This window comes from Brachyistius frenatus, unplaced genomic scaffold (genome assembly GCF_029030835.1).
Source record: "Brachyistius frenatus isolate BFR_SWC_R1_liver_20210118 unplaced genomic scaffold, ASM2903083v1 Contig_217, whole genome shotgun sequence".
In the NCBI taxonomy this organism is placed as follows: Eukaryota; Metazoa; Chordata; class Actinopteri; family Embiotocidae; genus Brachyistius; species Brachyistius frenatus.
In genome coordinates this window covers 102,478-127,500 of record NW_027210816.1, presented here as the reverse complement: position 1 = coordinate 127,500, position 25,023 = coordinate 102,478, and the positions used below count along the sequence as shown (strand labels likewise).

The following is a 25,023-nucleotide window of genomic DNA, read 5'->3' as shown; positions in this document are numbered from 1 at the left end:
ACCACCACCGGACAGACAGCAGCTGGATTTAAAGTCCTCGGCCACTAATTAGGAATTCCCTCTTTGCATATTTCTGTGGAGAACATTGTTGCTCAAAGACCCGTCTCTTGTCAGTGTGATCAAACCGGCGACCTGATATTACAGGACGTTCACTCTAGAGGTAGATCTCGGTCTCTGCTGCAGCTCGGCGTCCTGAAAGGTTGTGCAAAGTGAGGCCTTTCAAACCGATCCCACTTTCATTCAAAGCAGCTTCAAATCTGCATTTCAAAGTGCAACGATCTGAAGCAGGAGCAGATATTTTGTCCTTGATGGTGACCAAGGAAAAAGAGGGCTTTGCTCTTTTTGTGCGACACCTAAGAAATTGCATTTTATTAATACACGAGGGATATAGCTTTGTTTTGTTTTGTTCTTTGCTGTAAATTGCATTCGTTTCGCCTCCGGCAATGTAAACATGCAGTGTACAAATGTTCCTCCTATCCGTTTCCACAGGATCAAAGCAAAGACGCCGCGTGAGATCACACAAATGCACCTCGTTTCATGGCTATAACAATTCCTAATTAAATAAAGTGTAATGTCTAATCTATATTTTCTTCCATGGAGGCTGCAGCGAGCTTCAAATAGATGTTTAAATGAGGAGAATAAGATTGATGCAGAAAAGGCCTCTTTTTTTTCTCCCCTGAGCAAATTCTCATTCTCCTCAAAATTGTAATTACGTTTCATTTAAAAGTTAATTTGCTCATATTCTTAACAAACAGAAACATATTAAAGATGAATATCTCAAAACCTCGGCACATAAAACTGAAACTCATTTGTCGTGTATGTTTTTGGATTTTGGGTGAACTGACCCTTTAAGAAAGAAATATGTGCCTAATACAGAGCCCCAGTTGCAGTGCTGCTGCTGCTGCTGCTGCTGCTGCTGCTGCTGCTCGTTCGGAGCTGCCAGAGGAGGCCGTGCTCGACTGCTTTGGGGTCCATAAAGCTAAAGTGAGCTATGAGTCTCGGGAGATTATTATATCTGCCCCATAAAGGCCGATTCCTCGTGTTTAAGACCCGCAGATACTCCGCAGCCCGATTTCCTAAGTTTTTCTTCATACACAACATGAGCGAGCCCATTCATGCCGCGCGGCTTGGATTTATGCGCTCTGCTCTGTTGCCGGAGTGTTTTTCTTCTCCTGAATGGGCCTTTTTGTTTAAAACAAAACGGTTTTAAATACGGCTGTCAAAGCCGGAGGCCACGTGGAGAGCTGCGCTGCCACCTTAAGCACATTATTGACTTAACATCTCCTGGATTTCTGATAGATGCAATGAGACGGAGAAAAACAATTCACTTATCCATCTGTTCTCTGCACTTTATTTAAGACCTGCAGAAAATATTTGATGTTTGCGGGAATTTTTTTGTTTTACTCCACTACATTTATTTAAGGGCTGTAGTTACTGGTTATTTTGCATATCCAGGTTTTAAAGTATTTATTTATTACTTTAAGATTTGAGTTCTGTCCCTGAAAAACGTATTTCAAAGTAACTCCGGCAGCTCTGCCCGCTGCTCCTCCGACACAAACAGCCGCGTCGGTCTGCGAGTTGTGAGTTTTGCCTCGCGTTCGACGAGCTCATCCATAATTTAGGGCACCTATTGCGTATTCCCCGTGAAGATTGTCTTGTCTGGGCCACTCCTGGTTTCAACCTTGCCTCTCAGCTCCAATCCCGTGCTCTCGGTTTGAGGGCTGCATTCACGTTCGCCGCCTGTCAGCGCGCCTCAGTAACGCCGCTGCCCTTTTCAGCGGGTCAATAGCGGCTGTATTTGCCGTCATAAATCACGCTCTTAACACACCTCGTTCACTGTTTCCCATGGGTGTGCGTTTGTGTGCGCAAACAAGTGTGTGTGTTGTGTCGTTTGTTGCCCGAGCAGCTCATTGAAAGACTTCTACAGCGGCTGTTCTCTTGCATGTGTGGAAGTACGAGTCCGTTTGTGTGCTTATAAGGACCCTTGTGTGTTTGAGTGCATCAGGACGTTCACTCGAACGGTAGCCAGAGCAACCGGGACGCGAGATCGTCTTTTATATCTCTGTTTCTGACGGCGGCGATGTGCGATTGTGGTCTCGGATATGAAGACACTTCGGATGAAAGGACGAGAGGAGGCGCAAAGGCAGCCAGTGTTTATTTATCCAGACGTGTGTCCCTCCGTCTCTCCTCCGTCCCTAGGCGGAGGCCAGCATCCTCACTGAGGCTGGTAAACATGTTGATTTTTCCCTGGCTCCAGCCGAGCTGGCACACGGAGCTGCTGGAGTAAATGAGCTGGTGTTTGACAGGGAAGGTTGGGAGAGGAGGGGGGCTCAGATCGTCTTCTTCTTCATGCTGGAATAAAAAGTTGCTCTTTCCTGACTTCTGAAAGCTCATTTGCAGGTAGCTCGCCAGCAGGTCGGCAGCTTCCTCTGCACCACTGCCTCTTTGTTTTAGGTGGAGGAGGGTTCTCTCTTCTACTAAGAAAACTGCAGGCCGAGTTTTCTTCTTGAATACACGGTGGAAAAGGGAAGAGGGCGAATATGCAAAAATCATAAACCTTTTATTATTAGATTTCTACTATATAGAAATAGCTGATTCAGATTTTACAGGTAGAAAACTAATAATGCTGATAAAGGACTCGAAGGATAAAGGACTTTTTTTTTCATGAACCACTGTTTCTGTCTTTTCATGTATAGACTCCGTGTCCAGCGAGACATCCTACCTGGAGGACTACGTCCTGGGCATGGGCGACACCCTGCAGATGTCATGTGACCTCGATGACCCCTCGGAGCCCATCGTCTGGTTCAAGGACGGCGTCGGACTGGCGCCTGGCAACCGGACGAGGCTGGGCCAGAGGATGCTGCGCATCATTAACGTGTCGTACGAGGACTCGGGAGTCTACTCGTGCCGGCTCGCCCACAGCAACGCGCTGCTCAACAACTACACCATCAGGGTGACAGGTGAGCGCTTCGGGGTGATTATAGAGCCAGTGGGAAAATATTCATTGTAAGGAGGACCACAGATTCCCCTTCTGATGGAGCCAGACTAAGGCTCGCAGCTTACCAACTAAGTGCTTAAGTGTGATGACGTTGGAGTCGAGTGTTTCTTCTCAACGCTGGGGCATTTTGAACAAGTATGTGATGCAAGCAGAGCTCTTGTAGGAATGCAATGAGGGGAGGAGGGGACTGGGATGGGGGGGGAAGAAGTGTGTGTCAGGGAGGTGGGGGGAGAAGGGAGCATGCAGCAGCTTTAAAAGCCGGCCGGTGTTTTTCCCTGTAAAAGTCTTGGACACCAGCTGAGCCCGTTATTGACAACTAATTAGAAAGCAATTAGCTCGAAACATTTCATCATTGGAAACAGATGGGGTGGCAAGAAATGAGAGAGTTCGCTCTCTTTTCGACTCAACCCCACCTCCTCACACAAATACACACACACACACACACACACACACGCATGGTTTTTGGCTCTAAGCCGAGGTAAAATTGGCCTCTTCCAGGACTGATCAAAGGTGGACAGCTTCTCCTCCCGGACCTACAAATCTGAAGGATGATGCATGCAAACACACTCCACACGTCACTGAAAGGAAGAAATCCATCATGCCAAGTCACGTTTTTTTTTTTCTGGAAAGTCCCGATTTTCTTTTCTTGAAACAAGCACACAAATAAAGTGATAAAAACCGAATCTGCTCCCAGCTGCGCTCGGCATGTCTCACGAGTTAAAACCACACAGGAAGCAAATCATTGCTGACTGACATTTCGTATCACTTCAGCACTCGGCGCATGTTTGAATTACACGAGAAGTCTTTTTTACACTGTGGAACTGCAATATCCTGTTCTCCTCCCTCTACTTTAAACACGGGAGCCTCAGCTCCATCTAAAACACACACGGACTATTGTGTTTTTCCTCAAATATTTGAGTAAGGTGTCAGATATTTAGCGGCGGTATCAGATTTAGCACCTGGATGGCGTCCAGACAGCAGAAAGGGGCCAAAAATCATGTCGTACACGCTCGCTACACATATTGGAAGCAGCACTGTTCGAGAGCACGTAGGAAGCTCTGCTGCTGTGGTTGCTTGCAGCAGCTGAGCGGAGCTGTGGACCCGAGGTGTCGAATAATGGAAACGGAAACCTGCTAGTCAGGAGTTTCAGGAGCAGTTTTAGCTCACCGGGGTTGTCGAGGTAACAGCTGGCTCTCATTAACCAGACCTGTGGAGCCGAACCAGAAAACTTCAGAGGTCAGATCAAAAATAATTACAGCGCCGCGGCGAGAAGGTGTGATACAGCAAAACCTAAACAGGCGTGTCTGCTGCGGGAGAATAATCACGCGTCGGCTCACACGCTCACCGTCAGCGAGAGTTCGCGTCGGTGTGCGTTGTAAGGGGAGCTGGACTGAGTTGGCGTTTTTGTTTTTTTTCCCCGTGCGGTTTATCTGCACGCACGCTCACACGAGCGCGTCGTGGCGACACTAACGAGCCTCTCATTTGTACCGTGTGTGGAAATGTTTAGGTTGTAATATCTGACAACTGCAGAGAACTGTGGACTCATTCATGACCCTCGCAGTGAACAGTCGGGTTTGAATATGCATTCATGCATCCGTGTGGGCGGGTGCACGTTCTGTCTAATCGGACTCGTTCAACACACTCCATTTAATCGCCAACATTAAGCATGCACACAATTCCTGCCCTCTTTATTTCCCTCAATTTTCCATCAAATAGATTGTGGGCTACAAACTTTCCAGATGTTGTTTCTTTGCTATCTGATGGCTCTCAGAGTTCAGCGAGTCTCGAGAGAACAGACGTTTTATTCATGTTGTTCAGCTTAGTGAATTCTCTTAAATCCAAACTTTCACAACACTTCTTGTCTTCCCTTTTCTTTCCCAGATTCTCTGTCGTCTGGTGATGATGAAGACTACGATGAAGACCCAGAAGATGCAGGTAATGAAAATGGTGAATTCTTAATTATCTTTTTCTTTAACCACATTTTATAGGCAGGAAAATATGACTAAGCAAATGAATAAGATCAAACTAATACCTTTACTAGCTCATGATGAAAGACCTTTTGATTAATATAATGTTTTACAGAGAACAAAACTTGAAAAGCAAAAGAGCTTTAACTGGAAGTAGGAAAAAAAAAAAGTGAAGAAGAAACTAGAAACAGGAGCAACTTAAAGCTTAAATGATTATTTTAACCCTGATTTTATTAAAATAATGTTTCATTAACTAAAACCACACCCCTAAATGTTAAACTGATCAACCTTGACTTGGACATATAGTCCACAAATTGTGACTTTTTTTTGTATTATTCCTCTTTTACCTTCAGTTTTTTTTTATTAACCACTGAGAAGAGAATCATGCATCTTCCAAGTGTTTTACCAGCTTGCACTATTATTCTTATCACTTAAAAACAGAGTGTTAATGTGTTCTGGACTTTTCATGTAAAAAAAAAAAAACCAACAACAACCCGAGTCTGATTAAGGTGGCGTGAACCACGTCGTTAAGCTTAATGAGCAGCACCTGCCACATTGAGAGCTGTGAACGGGTCCAGGTCGGGGTCCGGGTCGGGGTCCAGGTCGGGGTCCGGGTTCAAAACATATTACTTTAATAAATCTTTAGCAGCATTATTTCACTTTGATAGCAAAAGGACAGATTTTAGGATCCCTGTATGTGAGACATGAGCAGTAAAGTTTATGCTTACCCTAAGACAAGTTTAGTTTTATTTACATAAAACTTCAGGTTTTTATTGTTTTTCAACGGCAATTGTGATTACTTACAATGAAGTTTGGACTACATTTGCAATAAATTAATGCCATCCTGCAAGAAGGAAGTCCAATATAAGTTATATAACTTCCTGTTTTTTTTTTTTTACCTGACATAATTTATTAAAAACTAAAACTTAAACTTAGATGGATGATTTAAAACATGACACTTATCCCAGACGGTTGTTATAAGTGTTCCAGGCTCTCTGATTTCCATTTACATCTTTATTTCTTCCATTTACTTCATGTTGTTATGAGCTTCGAACAGAGGAGAACGTTTGCTGTATTTAACACACACCTCTTGCGGTGCACAAATGAGCTCTTCACATAATTTACTTCACACTGTGGTGCCTTTAACCTCAGACCTTAATCTGCATTTTACAGTTTGGACTCATTTCACTTGTCACTGTGATGAAAGATTCTGTCTGCACTTCAGCAGGAAGTTGCTTTAATGGGCCGCTGTGTGACTATCAATGGATTTATGCTGGTGATTAGATTCATTCTTGAGTTTTATATCTGTAATTGACATTATATTGCTCCTATAACCGCTCGCCGCCTTGCTGAGCTCACATTAAACCTCCTCCACAGAGCAGTAAACCGAAGATAAAAGCCGGGTGGCTCTACGGCAGGTAGCGCCTCTCTCCGCGCTTTGTTGTGATGTCAGCTGCTTTGGCATTCAGACACGTGTGGAGTTCAGGTGTAGGTGAACAAAGAGAGATGAAGGACAGCTTCTGCTGGCTGCGTACACTTTACACGCTCTGTTCTGTCAGCTGGCGCGACAGAAAGCGTCTCCGCCCCCTCGGCGAGCTCTCGACCAGCCAGACGCCGCGCTGCGGCGCCTTTGTTGTACCGTACGGAGGGAGACAGCCGAAGGTGAGGCGCAGACAGTCAGAAACAAATCAGAAAAAGAAGAGAAGTGAACGGTGAAAAGTCTGTGAAGGAGCAGAGACGACAGGATGGAAGTGAAGAGAGGGGGATGATAGAGACAGAAACGATGGATGGATGGATGGATGGATGGATGGATGGATGGATGGATGGATGGATGGATGGATGGATGGAATGAAGAGATGGATGAATATTTTTGCAAAAGACTGTTTTCGTACTTTGAAGGTTCAGTTTTTCGAAACAGTATTCGATTAGACTCGTCATCACGGCGACAGCAGGCTGCAGGCGTCCGTTCTAAACTAAAAAGCAGCACAAAACCTGCCAGTAGTGTCAAACAGACCATAATATACCGAACTAACTCCCAGTCCACCTTAACTGCTCAACAAAACCGGTGCCAGAAGCAAAATATGGAGAAATTTTAGTGTTTGAGAGCGACAGGCAAGACGACCGACTGAAATCAAAGACCGTTTGTCAGCGTTGCTGCAAAGCTTCAACCGAATCAAGTGTTGTCACTGACACAGTGACTGTAGGAGATGCCACTGCTACTGTAACAACCTTGGTGCCCCTTGGTCATCATTAATATCACACCCCAATCTTTTGTCATCCAGCTCCAGTTGAGAGAGAGTTATGTGAAACGATGGACTGGTGCTAAAATGATGTGCAGCACAGCAAAGAGCTTCCTCCAGGATAGCTTTACAAAAAGAAGAACAGCCCCAGAAGCAACTGCAACAACTTTATATGCAGAAATACTTTTTTACTTTTAGATGCTTATTGTATTTCAGCACCATGTCTTTGCTGACAGATCAAATCTTTTATTGTGTTAATGAGCGTCCTGGTGCTCTTAGAGTAAGATGCTCAGTATGAGTTCAGCTTGGGGACATTCCTTGCGAGTCATACCCAGTTTCTCTGCCCACTGACTTCCCGTCATCTCTCCACTATCAAAATGAAAGTATAGGTTTTAATGCCCAAATGAATTAAGTTGAGAGTTTCTGCTTTACTTTCTCAGAGAGTAAAATAAATCTGTAACAGAAATCTTAACAATGTAGTTCATACTTAAAACTGCATGGAAAAGGAGTTTTGAAAACAACAGAGGTTCAAAAACATGCAACGACTATCAGTGAGGCAGTTGTACGTCAGAGAATCGCCTCACAATTTATCTAAATTCTCTTTATTTTTCCACAACACCACTCTACAGTTAAAAATAATTTCAGTTTTTATAACTCAATGCACTCAGGAGTTCAATCATTTATTGAGCCCTGGGACATCTGTTAATACACAGCCTGTCTGTGTTCATATTCTTTATATTGCTATCACTTTCCACATTTAATCTCCTCATTCTCCTCACTGTAGATGTAGGAGAATTAAGAATATAATCGTGCCTTCATATTTTCCTTTTTTTTTTCTTGGAGGCATTTAGCTGCAGCTCTTATCCAGAGAGATTACAGCAGAGAGAACGAGCTGCAGAGTAACGCTGCAGAAAGCTTCCTGTTGATGTCTTTGTACTGCGAGTCGCTGTGGATAAGCTTCACGCCTCCAGTGTGAGACCCTGAATGTGTCTGAATGCGCTGCAGTGAAAAGCCCGCAGTGTTTTCTGAACGGGCCGAAGTGGCAGCGGCGGTGGCAGCTTACTGCAGACATCCTGAATGCCGGTAAATAGCCTCAGACTGCCAGACTTAATCTCTCGATGTAAGTCTACCTCATGACATACGAGGCTCCGATTTCCTGGCCAAAAGGAGAGGGATTAGCCCAGAAACATTAAACCCCCCCTATCGCCTGCTTAATGTCCGCTAAGCCACCGATAATTAGCCGACTGTAGCGGGAAGGAGCCATGTGACGAGCCACACGGCCGGGCGGAGAGTCGCTGTCGGTGAGCGGAACAACGTCCACAACCAGAGAGGAAGATAACAGACACGTAGAGATAGAGAAGAGAGTTTATTAATGAGGAGAGGGAGCAGTTTGGAAGTTAGAAAACCACAGAAAGTTTATAATAATGTAAATGAGGCAACACATCAAAACGTGCTAAATGAAATAGTGTTGCTTAAAGTGCTTGACAAGTTCATAAGAGGCTGAAATAATATTGTTGAATCCAGATTCCACTCGTTTTTATTTACTTTAAGTTCACGATATTGAGACTGAACAAAGATGTCAGTAAAGACGTGGGAGCGACTTGTCGCTGCCTTTTTGATTCATATTTATATCTCCTTACCTCTGATCTCTCAGAATAAGCTCGAGTCTTGCAGAAGAAAGTAATAACATGCATTTTTCAGGCTTTCAAAATGTAGATTTTGCACTGATAGATGGGTAAATAAGCGATTCACCGATCATCTGCCCTCACACGATGAATACGAGTTACGAACAGTGAGTACTTTTTTACAGTGCGGAAAGCAGTGTACACACTCCGAGCCTGTGTGAAGTGAAAGGGCACTGTGTGTGTGTGTGTGTGTGTGTGTGTGTGTGTGTGTGTGTGTGTGTGTGTGTGTGTGTGTGTGTGTGTGTGTGTGTGTGTGTGTGTGTGTGTGTGTGTGTGTCGGGGGGGGGATGTTAACAGAGCCTAATCTGTGCTGTGCTGTGCTCCCGAGCTATGCAGGCCTCCTTGTTTACCCTGGCAGGAGAGCAGAGAGCCGGACGCCATGGCCACGCTACGCTGCTCCGTGGCCGCCGTTCCTCCAGCCTCTGTTTGCCTTGAGTCCCCGCAGGCTCTCCGGGGCAGCGTGCCTTCAAAAGAGCCCCAGTGTAATCTGTAATGAAATCTGCCTGTGTGCTCGTAGGCGTCAGCGAGGGCAAATTATACAATTACACAATTAGACCTCCCCTCCTCCTCCTCCTTTTTCCCCCCAGATCGGTGTCTGAGCGCTGAAGGGGCCTTGTGCCGTGGCCATGTGCCGTGGCCATGGGCACCGCACCGTGTCCTGCTGCAGCTAATTGCTGTTGCAGTGAAGTTGAAGCAGATAGGAGAGCCACAGAGGTGAACACTGGGCTGCAGAACACTTGTTGCAGCGATGCATGATCCAAATAAAGAAAATAACGCTCTGTTTTCTGCAGTCAGACGGTACTTAATAAGAGAAGAGGATTCAGAACATTTTAATGTGTATCTGGATCGGCATCAAAATACACACTGTGGCAGACAGTCGTGGCGTCACATCTGCCAGATATCTGTCCTTCAACTGAGCAGTGCAAGAGAAAATAGTGGAAATATTCGGAAAAGAAATCATGAGAGGAAAATTAATTTTTTTTTTAAAGATTTTTTTGGCTCGTGGCCAAACTTTTGTACAAAATCTCATTCAAATTAGTGACAATTTTCCGACTATGTTTTATCATCAAGAAGGAAAATCAAGCAGCTATTCAAGTAGCAGCAGCTGAAACATTCGTTATATCCTGACTTTTGTATTTCATTATATCACTGAGTTCGAGTAATGCTTCCAAGCTCCTGATCTCAGCTCTAATATCAGACTTTTTCCTTGTAAAACTACCCGGGGTGTGTGTGTGTGTGTGTGTGTGTGTGTGTGTGTGTATGCGTGTGTGTGTGTGTGTGCGTGTGCGTGTGTGTGTGTGTGTGTGTGTGTTTGTTTGTCTGTGAAGGTGTGAGACTCTGACACACACTCTCCTCCCGCTGACCGACCTCTTCGCTGTCGGTGTTCAGTGATTCCTGCAGCCAGCACTTCGTTATCCAACATAAACCAAACAAACAGAAACACACTTGTGTATTTTTAGGCTCCCGGAGAGATTCCCCTCCTCGAGTTAACCTCCGCAGCTGACAGGTGGACGTGACACTGCAACTGTAAAACCACTTTCCACTGCAGGGTTAGCTGCAAGATCCCGTCCCTGTGGAGGTGGAGGGGTTTCTTGCTCCGGTCTCCCTCTTCCCTCCTCCCGAGAAAATCCCTCTCCCCTCTGCTGAGGAAATACCATCCACCCAATTAGACACGGGATGGGATTCCTGTGTGTTGCTGAGCGTACAGAGCAGGACTCCGCAGTAAATCAAAAAACATGCTGGAATCAGAATTTCGACTGCTGTTTCCACACTGGGAAAGAGTTTCAATTTTTGTAACTTTTTTTTTTTAGGGTGGAAGGTGTTTCAGCTTCTTAAAGTAAAGTGTTAAGGGCCAGCAAATCATGTGTCACATTTTGGAAGCACTAGAAATACAACTTTTGGTTCTTTTATAACAATACTGGCCAGAATAAAGTACTTCTCCGCTTAATAGTAATCTAATGTCATGTCATATGACACGGCTGTACAATTTCACACTTATTTTTAATTTAAAGTTGGGGAAAAAAAGAAAGAGAAGAAGGGCAAAAATGTTATTATATTAAAGCAGTTTGCAACTTAAACAGTTTCCTTTTACCGTTTATAATGTAACTTAATAAACTGAACAGAATATTTATCCTAAAAACTGATTGAGGTGAGAAAAAAAGAAGGTGATGTTGTTCCTGACGTAGAATAAGTACAAAAAATGTAAATGAATCTGAGGACGAAGACGCCACAGCTCCACCCACTCTGTCTGATTGACAGGTGATCTCGTGAAGGAACACGTCATTTAGTACGAAGCAGTTCAAAGGTCAGACAATAAATCTCCGTGTGTTATAGGGACAAAACAAAGACTCCCCGAGCTTGATTCCACATCTATTTTGGGTTTAAAAACATCATTGGGACTGGAGGAGGAGGAAGAAGGTGTTTTCAGGCCCAGATGAGGTCAGGAGCAGCAGCAGCAGGAGGACCACACATTGGGAAGAGAGACTGTTTAAAAAAAACTCCGTGTGTGTGTGTGTGTGTGTGTGTGTGTGTGTGTGTGTGTGTGTGTGTGTGTGTGTGTGTGTGTGTGTGTGTGTGTGTGTGTGTGTGTGTGTGTGGAGGGTGTGTGTGTGTGTGTGTGTGTGGGGGGGGGGGATTTCAATGCCAAGAAAACAATGTGTGCAGACTCCTCAGAGGTTCTGTGGAGGGCTGTGCGATCGCAGAGCGACAGAAACAGAGACGGGGGAGAGAAGTAATGAAATCTAACAGACGTTTCCCTTTTAAGGTGGAAGCCTTGTGTGTGTGTGTGGTTGCACGTGGAGAGTGTTTGTCTTTGCAAGCTGGGGAGTCTCTTATTCAGGCAGAGCCCGGTGTGCTTCATTAGACACACACACACACACACGGTTTATAGTGCGTTTGATGGAGTTCAGTGGTGTTTGTTTGCTTTCTAAGAAGATGCGTCTTTCATCGCTGAAAATCTCCCCTCGGCCTGCTTGTAATTACGCCGTGTGTGAGCGGGAGCCAAAAAAAGAAATGTGTATCGGGACACTCCAGGCCTGATGATAAACGCACACACAAACACACACACACGCACACCCACGTACGTTGTAGATCAAAGAAGATCATTATGTTTTAACGGTGACTGACGTGTCACCTGAGTTGTCCCGGTGAGATAAGATCCTCCCAGTGTGGTGCTCGAGGGTGAGAATTACTCCTCAGCTATTGTCTGACCCGAGTCTGATGGCACGCACGCACACACACACACACACACACACACACACACACACACACACACACACACACACACACAAGCACACACACACACAGATGGTACACACACACTCTCTCACACACACACAAAGTAAAAGAGACATCTGATGACCGGTCGGCCACCTCCCCGGCTTTTGTCCGGGGAAACACGCGCACGCACACACACACACACACACACACACACACACACACACACACACACACACACACACACACACACACACACACACACACACACACACACACACACACACACACACACACACACACACACACACATAAAGAGGGTGAGCGAGCCATGCCTCAGTGCTCTCACCCTCCACAGCAGCAACAATAAGCCCCTCTGACTCGCTACACTCTCCTTTGTCCCTCCGTCTTCTCAATACAACTCAATAAATCGCCCTGACAGGTTTCCAAACTCTCCGGATCGGACGCTTCAGATGAACTCTCGTATTGTTGCGTCGGGGTGGGGGTGGAGGGGCAGAAGATGATGCTCCTCGGTGCTCGTGATGCTTCGTTTTGCTTCCTTTTCAACATCCGTCAAACTGTGTTTTACACCTCTGTGGACGGCAGGGTGGGCTTCACATACAGCAGCCGGTAAACAGCCACCAGCAGCAACTCTCCCACTTTCTTAAACTCGTATTCAGAAACTTTGAAGTGAGTGTTCGTAAACCGTGCAGGTACTCTGAGGGAAGAGCCCTCTCGTGAAACCACGACCTCACATCTGTTCCCAGGAAGTACGTAACTCATCCAAGATGAGCCACTTTCAGATCGGGGCAGAGGAGCAAGCCATCCCATCTGTGCCATCTTTTTGCAATTGCAAAAAAACATGTAACTATAAATTCCTGCAGGGTATTTCCCCAACAATTTGTTTTTGTCTATGATCTAAGAATGCAGCAGAAAATGGAAAAAACAAAGGACAGATCTGTTTGGATAAGAGAGAGGCGTGTCCTTGCAGAACGACACGAAAATGACCTTAAATGTCGTTTAAGGGTCAAAGTTCACACCTCGATCAGCACATATTTTCATTTGTTTAATTTGATTTTCCATGGCTGACACAACATCTTTTTTTTGTATTCTACCAACAGAGGCGCCATCTTGGACCCGGCCCGACCGGATGGACAAGAAGCTCCTCGCCGTCCCTGCAGCCAACACCGTCAAGTTCCGCTGCGCCGCGTCCGGGAAACCGACGCCGACCATCCACTGGCTGAAGAACGGCAAAGAGTTCAAGGGAGAGCAGCGGATGGGAGGCATCAAGGTGAGCGGCATGACATGTTAGCACCTAAAGGTTAGAGGCTGTGATTTATGGATCCAAATCTTCACACCGGCGCCAATAACCGCGCCAGGAGGAGGTCATGTTCTGCTTTTCCTTGAGCTCCCGTCAAAGTGCCTTTTAGCAAGGCATTTTAATCCCCCCCCCCCTCTCCCCCAACCGCCCCCCGCCGGTGTCTGCGGAGCTGCTGTGTGTCCATAACTGTGTTGCGATGCTCCCCGGTGTGAATTTCTATAACTGGACAAGTGTGAAGCGGAGCGCTGAAAGAGACTCGCGCTCGACGAACCTTCTCACGATAAATAAAGGTCAGGAAACACGGCGAGCAAACGCACGGCTCTCAGCCTCGACTTAGCCGCCCACAATAAATTTGGAGGGCGGAACTGCCGTGCTGAAATCAGAGCAGCGCACGGATACATGCGTGCTCGCGTGTTGACAGTAACGCGGCGCAGCAAACAGCTGTTGTGCTCAGTTTTGTCATCAGATTGGCTCCGAACAGCGAGCTCTCGTGTGGAATGGCGCTGCTTTAAAGTAACAGGGCTCGGTTTACTTTTGTGTTGCTTTAACGGCCCCGAGCTGCCGGGATTAAAAGACGAACGCGGTGTGGTAAGAAGATCGGAATTCAAACAGTCGAAACGTGTGTTTTGGTTCAAAATAAACTTCAAGTTAATGGCACGTACATTCAGAAATGATGCCCGGAGATGTGAATTCTTTGCTGCGTCTTATTTGTCTCCTTCTCAGTCTTTATAATAAAGTCATGATGACGGGAGGCAGTTTTATTTACTGTCGTTTACAGAGTTTTGGAACAAAACTAGTGCAAAAAATACTTTAAATTCTTTAAAAGTGACCATATTTCAAAGTTATTTTCAATTTTGTATGATTTAGGCTTTGTTAAAAGGCAATCAAGCATAGTAGTGTTTTGAATGGAGAAAGAATGAGTATAATTTCTTAAATTTAATATATTTCTAAAAGGAAATCTTTTCGAAGTTTCTCATTCTGGCTTTAACTAAATGTCACGTATAAATACAGCAGAAACCTCAGCCTGTGTAAAAAAAACAAAAAAAAAAACATCTAAAGTTGCCATTTAAATAGTTTTCTGTCAAACTGAAGTTGCATCTTCCAGTTTCAGCGGAGTAAACATGTGTCGGGCTGCGAGAGACGATTCATCCCCAGTGGTGCTTTGGCCTTTAAAGGGTTAAATGTAATGAGATCCTGCAGCTATTAACAGTTTACGGAGATCTCCAACATCTGCTCCCAGCAGACCAACAGCAGTTGTCTCCCTCCCTCTGTCCCCACTCTTGAGAGACACTCTCTCACACACACACACACACACACACACACACACACACACACACACACACACACACACACACACACACACACACACACACACACACGCACACACGCACACACACACACCTGTCACCAGCCCTCAGGACGCTCCAGCCTGGACTGGACTCGTTCCCCCAACCCTTTGCATGTGTTTGGTTTGCTGATGATAAAGTTAGCAGCTATGTTGTTAGCACGCTGCGATTTTTACTCCACCTGTTCACCAAATCTTTAACTTCCCCCTCAGATCCCTGCGATTCCACGTTCTGCACGAAGTGACTCACCAGTGTGGAGTTAAGGAGCACAGCAGCGTTGTGTTTTTGAGGATGTATGAAGACGTTGCTGTCGGTCTAATCTGTGTCATTCCAGCGCGGTGCTTACTGTTCTGTTTATTTTCCCCCTGCAGCCTTTTTGTGCACACTTGCTCCTGAAGGATTTTAAATGTCTAATTAGAGAGTGAAAGCTGCCTCTTCACAGTAAACTCTCTGAGAGGAGGTGACATCCTTGTTGACCTTGTACTGGCATTGTGAGCTTAAAGCAGAACAGGAGCATGAAGAAAATATGTCTTTTAATGCACGAGTTTATTGTTTATTTTAAAGGACTAGTCCACCTACATCACAAAGGGAAAGGTTTGTTTTACCACTTACATGCAGAAATGACCATTTGGATTCCCTTCTAGGTAGTTTTGGCTTTAAATAATCAACTGCCTTTATGCTTTAAAGCCACTTCACTCCTCAGGTCTCTGCTGGATGGGGTCAGTATAAAGTACGAGCAGATTCCTGACCATATATTGTATTTGCCACTGAAAAATAATCATATTCTGACCACTGACAGAGAAAATGAACTGCCTCGCCATGACTTTTTGTGATAAACTTTGTTGACAAAAGAAAATCGATGTGGCTCTTTGAATTCCAGTCAGAAAAATAGAGTAATGCATTAAATATATTCCTAAATGATCTGGAACAGGTAGCTTAGATTTGTAAATCATTACCCATGAAATGATCATGTTAAAGAGGCCTGCTGGAAAACGCTGCACACGTATGAATAATTTGTTGTGATGGACTTGTTATGTAATTATTAAGACGTTCTTCTTCGTGTCTTCATCGAGATGTTATCACTCGCTCCCTCTCCTTTCTTGTCCCAAAGCCGTTTTTACAATCAAGTCAGCCGATCACTGTGTGGCCACTGTTGGCCTTCAGGGAGGTGAAGGGAGAGGTCATCCTCTATACAATCATGACAGACAAGTGTGTGACACGGCCAGGCCTCGGTGGGGGGGGGGGGGTGTCACGGGTAACAGCTTCACCCCGTCCTCATGTCAAAACCTCTGCTGACCTCACCACCAGTCTGCCCACTGCAAGAATTTTTTTAATTTGGTCTTTTTATCCGTAAAAATAAACAAAAAAAACATAAAACAGACAGATTTTTAGCGTCCACTGAGACACATTCATGCTGCTCTTATTATTTAAAAAATGTATTTCAAAAACTCCCCCTAAGCATCTTTTTTTCATAAACTACTGCAGATAATGTCAACATCTTCCCATCAAGACTCATTTTGCTGTGAAACATATTTGCACTAAAAATCTATTCACATTATCAGCAATTAAGTTGACTGATGTGCCTAATTCTATTATATTGTCACCTAATTTTGATCATGGTCGTCCATCAGGTGCCCCTTTTCTATTCTTTTGTTCCCGCTAACGTGCTCGTGGTTGTTTTGTGTTTCTGCGGTGAACAAATCACCTGTCAATCAAATGCAATAAGAGCTTTTCTTTATTCTTTCTATAGCACCCTTTTTTTCCTTTGTGCTTTCCTTTGTAGCTAACACTGCTCATGCTAACCACCATCTCTATCTATGATATTTTTTGATAAATACTGCAATTATGCCGTGAAAGCTACATGAAATGAAAACAAAAAAAATGCATCAGTGGACCCCTAAAGACACTAAGAGAAAAACTTCTCCGTCAATCACCAATAACTTTATAAAAAGTAGAGAAAAGAAGCACAAAAAAAAGTCGATCAATATTCAAACAGCTGAAGATTGAATCGTCATTGTGCCGTCAGACACATAATAAACAGAATACAACAATTCGATGTCATGACAGACATTTTCGGCCTCCCATTCAGTTCCCCTTGTGTCACCGCCCTCGTCACCCCGCCTCCCATCAGCCTGTGATGAGTTCATCCGGCGGGGTCGCGGGGTAGACGGCCGACTCTGAGTCCCTGACAGCCTGACAATGGACTTCTAAAGACTCTATTCCTCCGACCGGGTCTTCAAGGTGAAGCCCGTCGTCCTCCTGCGTCCATATTGAGATCGTTTCTCATTTGACAGCCGTGGTTAATTTTGTCTGAATAAATCACGACCGTGGCAGATTTTTTTTTGGGGGGGGGGGTCTTTTGACGGGTGATGGGTCGGTTTTGTCACACGTCTCTCAGGGCTGTGTGTGTGTGTGTGTGTGTGTGTGTGTGTGTGTGTGTGTGTGTGTGTGTGTGTGTGTGTGTGTGTGTGTGTGTGTGTGTGTGTGTGTGTGTGTGTGTGTGTGTGACTCCGCTAACTGATTCGTGCTGATCAGCACAGTGGAGTCCTCTCCAGTCTGTACTTCCCACCAGCCAGTTTTGTCATCTAGTCTAAGTGGCTTCAGATCTGCAGGAGTGAGAGAGAAAGATGCCGACTGAGCGGGCCATTAAGGTCCATTACCCACCGACAAAAAAAAACACCACCTGTCTTCACACTGGAGAGGATGAAAGTGGGCTTTTTCTAAGGATGCACTGCGTTCTCCTTTGTTCCTTAAAGACTGGAGCTATTTTAACAAGTAGATTCATCGTCTTTTTTCTTTCTTGCGAAATGTAAAAAGATCGAAATAGTTTCAGCATTTGCTTCGAGACTTTACAGGAAATGTGACGAAGTCCTGCAGGGATTTAAAGCAGATTGACTCATTTGTTTTCAGCATTTGTCAACGTTGAGTTTGTGTCAAGAGCAAAATAATCTCCTCCATTTTTAATTCTGAATATGAAATTAAGGTGGACTTTCTGCCTTTTTCCAATATAATAAGGGATAAAAAAGGAGCTCTATTAAGTGTTTTTTATGAGGTGATAGTAGAGATTATGCCAGCATCTTTATGATAAAGACATTCAGAGGTGGCACTTTAGGGCCGACCAGCAAAAGTTGAAAAGGAAATAGACTAAAGGAGATCGTATCGGAGAAGTATTATGAAGAAAATATCTCCGTTTTAGTCCGTCCTTGATCACAGCTACTAAAAATGTCTTCTATCCCATTCTGTTCTGTTGTCGTATTGTATTTAGTGTAATTTAACTTCTTTGAATGCCTCCCGGTAATTGTGGTTGTCAGTCACGCTGCTTTTAAGAGCTGCTGGCATGAATTTTATCAGTCAGTCCGGTTTTCAGAGAACAATGTTAATACCCCATGATGGTCTGAATGATTTTTCCACATGCTCTCCATTCCTGGAAGTAATGCATTTCTGGAGGAAAATCCAAACTACACATTTTTTTTCTTGAAGGTTTGAATCAGCAGCTTCAGTACCAAAGTGTCCGTATTCGATTGTCCGGTCCTGCAGATCTGTATATGTTTGTACGCTAAAATCCTCTCGGTATATTCTTCCCCACATTCAGTACAATCTCAAAAACTCTTTGTAAGTCTATTGAAACGCACCACGGAGAACCAAACACTACGTCTGTTGAGACTAAATGAAACGGTGAATAGGACGTGAGGCTCATTTGTAAAAATGGAAAATGAAATTCCAGCAGGGTGACGTGCCGGAGCATTGTGCGCCTTCCCAGATGAAATGCGGCGCGCTCCTTTATGGAAGGGCTAGGGCCTCAAAGGTCAAAGGTCACCTCTATTGAGCCATCAGATGGAGGTGGCAAGAGGTGGGCGTGTCCTCGGCCCATTGAGGCGTCTCCTGGCGCTGTTGTGCGCTGCCACGTATATGACGGGGGGGGGGGATTTCATTGTGTTCACGTTAAACTACGGCGGCACAAGCAGGACGAAAGTTGACAATGCAATTATTGTGTTTCGCTCCATCCAGGTCACTCGGAACTTAGCTGATTTTTCAATCCCTGTTTTGACAGCTTTCCAAGGCAGGGCTCTTAAACTGGCTCCACACTGTTACTTTTTAAGACTTTAAGCACTTTAAATCCTTCTTTTTCCAGTCCAGATTTTAACACAGCCTGGATTGTGAGTCTAGGGCCACGGAATAATTTTTTTCTACACTTTGCAAGATTATTTTTGGGCTCTTTTTAATTTTAGACCTGCCGCGGTTATTCGTTTGCCTGCCCTGTCTGAGGTACACCATGGCTATCAAAAGACAGATTATTCTATTTATTTGGTTTTTCTTACCCATTTTTTCTGCTTTGAACTTTCCAATTCCAATTTTACAGTTCTCTCCTCCATGTTGATGCAACGTCCTCCAGAGCCAAACTCGGGCAGCGGACCCACAAACTTTGCCGGGCTCTAATAGCAAGCCCTCGGGGCCGCGTCTATCTTTTTCTGCCTTCTCCGTGGGTCAAATTAGACGGTAGCTCAGATCCAGGCCAGTGGGCCGCTCTGACATACTCATAAATTCTGGTAACTGGCCCCGCTGGTTCTGACAGGGCTATTTTTGCGAGGTGAAGACGGAGGGTTTATACTATAAAGGGAAAAGAACTTCCTGTATTTTCTCAGACAACTACTACACTGTAAAAAATTTCCGTCTTTACAGGTTGTTAGAGTTGGAAGTGGAGTCCTGAATTCTTGTTTTGATTAAAGTAAGTGAAAGAATCTGCCAGAGGGATGAGGTAACTTCACTGTTTTCCATGGCAAGCTCTGTGAAGCAAACAGAAATATCTTAAAATAAAGCCGATTACGTTGCCCCAAAATATTTCCGACACAAAGTCTGAACTTCTAACCCGCTCCTCCGTCCTCTTTCATCCAAATCCTTTCCGCGGCTCTCTTCGTAGACTCTTACACTTTTTGCAGTGTAACCCGCCTGTCCATTCCCATGGCTCGCGCCGTTCTGTACGTCCACAGCCAAAGCCCTAAAACCTTTAAAGCCTCGTATGACTCTAACGTAAGCTGCTTAATAATTTAATTCTGGTTGGAATCTGGCATGATTGGAATGGATGGGATTATCACGTTTGGGGACTAATGCTGCAGGTTCAGCGGGGGTTAGCCAGCGTAACATGGTAATAAAAGCAAGTGGTGTGTATGTAGAGAAATAATGAAATGTGCCAATAGAAAGGCGGAGGGAAACTCAAGTAGAGTCAACGTTAATATATATCATAAGCAAGGAATTTAGTTCAAGTGTTGCATTTGAAAATGTAAAGATATCCACGATTTAATCAGCTATAACTGCAGTGTTGGTAGATAAAAGAAAGACTAGCAGTCGTAATGTTTCCAGCTAAATGTAAAATCAGACTCTGCAAAGCAACAACAGCTACTAGCGGATGAAACAGGGCAAGTAAAGATAAGAATAAACTCTGTGAGTTTAAATCAACTTCATTTGAGTGTACATGTTAGACCATTGAACACACTCTCAAATGGAGTGAAAGGGACTTTTTTTTTATTTCTGTAGTTAAACCTGAACTTTAGTTGGATTTAAAACATTAATCCAATGATGAGTAAAATTCAACTTTTACATTGAGTTGTTTTAACATGAACTTCGTTTACAGTGTAAACAGTCAACACTTAGAAGGATGGATTATTTGATACTAACGGAGTTCAAATTTCATCACACTAAAACGGTTCCTGAAATGGTTTTTAATGGTTTCATACACTTGAGTAACAAATTATAAGCCAGCTGATGACTTTAAGTGACTGTGATAGTTATATATATATATCATGTTCCTTTGTTGTAAACTTCTGAATCATAGTCCCATTTTATGTATCATTATGTCTTCATTGAAATGTTACACATGTTTGAGCAAAAGTAAATATACTTTCTCCTTGTCACTTAGGTTTAATTTGGTTTCTTTTTTTCTCAAATGTTACAAAGAAAATGCAACAAAGCTGTACAGTAAACACCAGAAGTACAGTTGAATCGTGCTCCTCAACACAGCGAATTAAAGAGTATCCATTATTATAAGCTTCAGTCTAACTTGGAAAATAAACTCCTAAAATCTTTCACCTTGTTTTGTTGATATTCCTATTCAGAAATTTGCAGTTTTCAAAATAAAAGTTTGAACTTCAAAGTACCAACGAAGTAGAGAACAGAAGTAAATGTACTTTGCCTGGATATCATTGAATGTCTTATGAAATCAAGACTAGAATAAAAATGATTCTGTAGGTGGTCTTGGCTTCTGAGCATCAACTCCAGCTCATATTTTACCACCTTTTAGCTTCCATCCTCTCGTGTCGCCATCTTTTCTTCTTTTCTTTTTTTCCCTCCTCCCCCCTCCTCCTCCTCTCTGCTCAGCTTCGGGCCCGGCGACCGCAGCACAAGGCGTCACTCATCTGCTCATGAGAGCAGCCATTGACTTCAGTTTGACTCCCAGGCTCTAAGAGGGGTAGACGGGGTGGAGCCGGCAGCTCTGAAAAAAAAAAAAAAAACAGCATTTGCCAGCGTTGAGCGGGCCGCCCGCTCGTTACCACGCAACTGCAAGAAGCACACTGAGGCATAATATTTACACTGGTACATAATTTTCCGCGTGCGCCTCCAAGATTGGAGAAGTGTATGGTGTTGGTTGAACGGAGGAGGGGGCGAGGAGCGCGTGATCCTCCACCTACAAATATACATAAAGCTTCTATGAATGGCTGGCCGGTCACCCGAACCGAACGCGTGGGGTTAAATGTTTGTGAAAGAAAACCTCCTCTGGGTCGGCACATTTTCCGACGCAGGTGATGTGAAGTGTTCCACCCTGAAAAGCCTCTTCGTTGACATCACTCGCTACCGTCGTTAGTAATTCTGACCTTCTTTCCGAGGAGTTCACGTTTCCACTTAAACCGAGCAGGTCGGCCCCCGTTGGCCCGTGGAGACTCCGCCTGCTGATGCAGAGCAGATTCCCCCCCACTCCTCCTCTCCCCCGAGCAGCTTCTGAATCTGTCAAGTTAGTATCTGTCTGCTGCCGCCATTCAGACACACACCTGGTTTGAATTACTCCGCAGAATCTTACCCCGCAACTCTCCAGGGATGGATTGAACTTGAGTGGCACGGTGGAACCAAATTCAGAGGTGCAAGAAAAATCCTGTCTGCAGGCAGAGAAGAAAACACTTTTAAGAGACTTTACTGAGCGCTCGCTTATGAAAATAACCCCATATCTTCTTTGTATCATTATTTCAATTAGTTTAAGTGATTGCTCAAACATTTTGGGGCTTTTTGCCATTCTGTTTCGAGTATTTTTGCCATCATTGCTCATATTTGCAAAGCAATCCCGTCAAATTTCTACTTATATCTTGTAAAAAAGTTTTAAAAAAAAATGTTCTTCTGAAATATGATCCAAAGTGTGCACCAGTCACCTGCTCTCTGCTGCCACACACAACAATTTACCATCCAGACATTTACACCACGTCAAAAAGATGGTTTTCAACTTGTCACGTCTGTTCTGCATCAAGTTTTAATATAATTTCAGATGTTGTTTTGCCCCCGGTAAACATGCCCTGCACAAAATACGCTCAAAGGAAGCAGCAGATGTGACACTGGAGGAGGGTTTTAACTCGGCCCATTTGTATAAATAGGAGGATGATGTGTCCGTTAAAAGAGAATTTGTCAGTTTAAGAATGGGCCGTTGAATTTACATACATTTTGTACAATTTCTGCTTCACGTTTCTTCTGCTTCCATTATAAACAGATGATACAGAATCCTCGGAGACCAGCTTGTAAATTTGGTCTCTATAAACAAGCCTGTCATCACAAATAGGATTATACAGAACTAAATGAGTACTTGTGTGTTTCTTGTCTGTATGATACCAAATTCCCCCGAAGATTTCTTCAAAATACGCTCCGTATGCTCACTGTTTGGATGTGTTGTAATGACATATATTAAATATTCTTTTGTCCGTCCTTCTCCCCCAGCTGAGACACCAGCAGTGGAGCTTGGTGATGGAGAGCGCCGTGCCGTCAGACCGGGGGAACTACACCTGTGTGGTGCAGAACAAGTACGGCACCATCTCCCACACCTACCAGCTGGATGTGCTCGGTAAACGTTCACTTTTATGTCAACTATGAATAAATAATCATGCAAACATCATGCACCACATCATATCTGCGTCTCCTCCGGCACATTATTCCCATGCATGACTTGTGCCGATGCTTCTCTTTCCTCAGAGCGGTCACCTCACCGGCCCATCCTCCAGGCGGGCCTGCCGGCCAATCAGACAGTGGTGGTGGGCAGCGACGTGGAGTTCCACTGTAAGGTGTACAGCGACGCCCAGCCGCACATCCAGTGGCTCAAACACATCGAGGTGAACGGCAGCCGCTACGGCCCCGACGGCGTTCCCTACGTCAACATCCTGAAGGTGGGTTCACGTTTTCTAATTAGTCCGGGTCTCAGCGCCTGGAGCCGATCGCAGCCTGGGATCATTCTGCTCATAATTAATCTCTCCTAAATGTCTTGTTTAATGAGCTCTTACAGTAGGGAGGTCTGCGGGGCCCACAGGCTCTCCTCACTACGGCGTATAACTACTCAGAGTTCATTCCTCCAACACTAAACCTTCATTATGGGAACAGAAACCTCACCTGCACCTTACAGCATGTTATGTACACTGAGGAACCTAATGATGTCACCGTGCAGGTTTCTGTTCATATGTGATGCATTTAACCCTTTATTCTAGTGATTATAATTAAAGGTGTATTTTAGTTTTTTCCGTCAAGATGTTTCCGTTTTCTTGCTGTCGAACCTTCTTCCAAAGGAACTAAATTAGAGATCAACGCAGGATTATATCCACTGATTGCCAACACTGTGAATCTTTTACCAGCCTAAATGTATTCTTATTGCTATAATAAACTAACTACCAACCAGTTATATTTAACCAGTAGTTCCACCAACCAATCAGCCATGAAATTAAACAGGGCATTTTAGAAGTAAGCAGATATTAGAGTGCAAATACATGCATGTTCAGACAGAAATTGATTATTAAATCAAATTCGATCATTTATCTTGGGTCATACTATTAAAGCCAAATTGCAAGATTCTAATTTGTTTAGCTACTGAAAAGGAGATTAAAGTTGATGCAAGTAATCATGTTTTTATTGTTTTAGTCAGTATTTAACAGACTGACAATCAACAAGAAGTTTCTCCTTGTTGCATTATAAAATGTATATTTTCATTAAAAAAAAAAAAATCATGCTCCATGTTGTCCTGACAATCAGCAGTCTTCTTCTTGGGCCTCTTATATGGTATCTTCTTCTCTGAACTCCAGTACATCTCCAGATTTAATTAAACTTTAGGAGAAAATGTCAGAAAAACTAAATATTTTACTGATTAAATCACAGATAACACCCTGACAAAAGCACATCTGCACCTTAAAGGTCATAATCTACCTGCCACACTAGGGGGCCAACCTCAAATCAATGATGCCTTTTCTTGCTGATTGGCCAGATGTGTTACTACAATTATACATAAAGTAGCATGCAAGACTATGAAAGAGTACATTATACAATAATCACTGATATTCAAATTTTTTTGATTCATTTTTGAGTTATATTTGCTCCCATATTGTTTGTCTGCAGCCTTTGTGGTTCCTCCGATGCCGCTCTTTGTTTGATTTGTCAACCCTGAACGCTCCCTGGTGAAATGAAGGTTAAATAAACGCAGCGGGGAAGGTGTCAGATAGTCTTAGGAGGTCCCGTTCCCCCCCACCCCCCTCCACCCCCACCCCTCCCCCCACCCCCCCACGCAGCATTGGTGTTCAAGAATAGAGCAGAAAACATTCCTCACCGAGAGAGAGAGAGGACAACACCCTAAACCCACGGAGAGGCATGCTTTTTGATTCGGGGTGAAGAGAGGAAGACTCCCACAGCAAAAAACTGAGAGGGCTTTTTGCTTTCTCATTTGGCTTCACCCCCCCACATCCCCCTTTTTTTTCTGCCTCTAGAGAGAGAGAGGGGAGAGAGAGAATAAAACAAACATCTGGTTTGGACTAAGTTAACTGCTGTGGTGGCGGCAACGCAGGGAGAGAGACGGGCTCTGTTAACCGCCGCTGCCGTCAGATGTGCTGCGTCGCGTGGTTTGAGGAGGAGGAGGAGGAAGGAGAAGGAGGAGGAGGGAGGAAAGAGAGAAGAGGCACACAAAAAAGCCATGGAAAAAATGAGTTGAGGAACACAAGGAAGGGCAAAGTCAGCAGGGAGAGAGGGAG

The 25,023-nt window shown here is 44.3% G+C and overlaps 1 protein-coding gene across 5 annotated transcripts in view; it reads left to right on the top strand.

Annotated features, from left to right (window-relative positions):
* The window catches only part of fgfr3 (fibroblast growth factor receptor 3), a 63,319-nt gene that overhangs the window by 21,699 nt on the left and 16,597 nt on the right, over positions 1–25,023 (top strand). For 3 of the 5 annotated variants that reach the window (XM_069719555.1, XM_069719554.1, XM_069719552.1), the window contains exons 3-7: positions 2,697–2,960; positions 4,880–4,945; positions 13,228–13,397; positions 22,742–22,865; positions 22,994–23,184. In XM_069719555.1, coding sequence (XP_069575656.1) covers positions 2,697–2,960; positions 4,880–4,945; positions 13,228–13,397; positions 22,742–22,865; positions 22,994–23,184 — 815 coding nt within the window. The remainder of the gene's footprint in view (positions 1–2,696; positions 2,961–4,879; positions 4,946–13,227; positions 13,398–22,741; positions 22,866–22,993; positions 23,185–25,023) is intronic. The other 2 variants (XM_069719556.1, XM_069719557.1) reach the window with 1 other exon arrangement.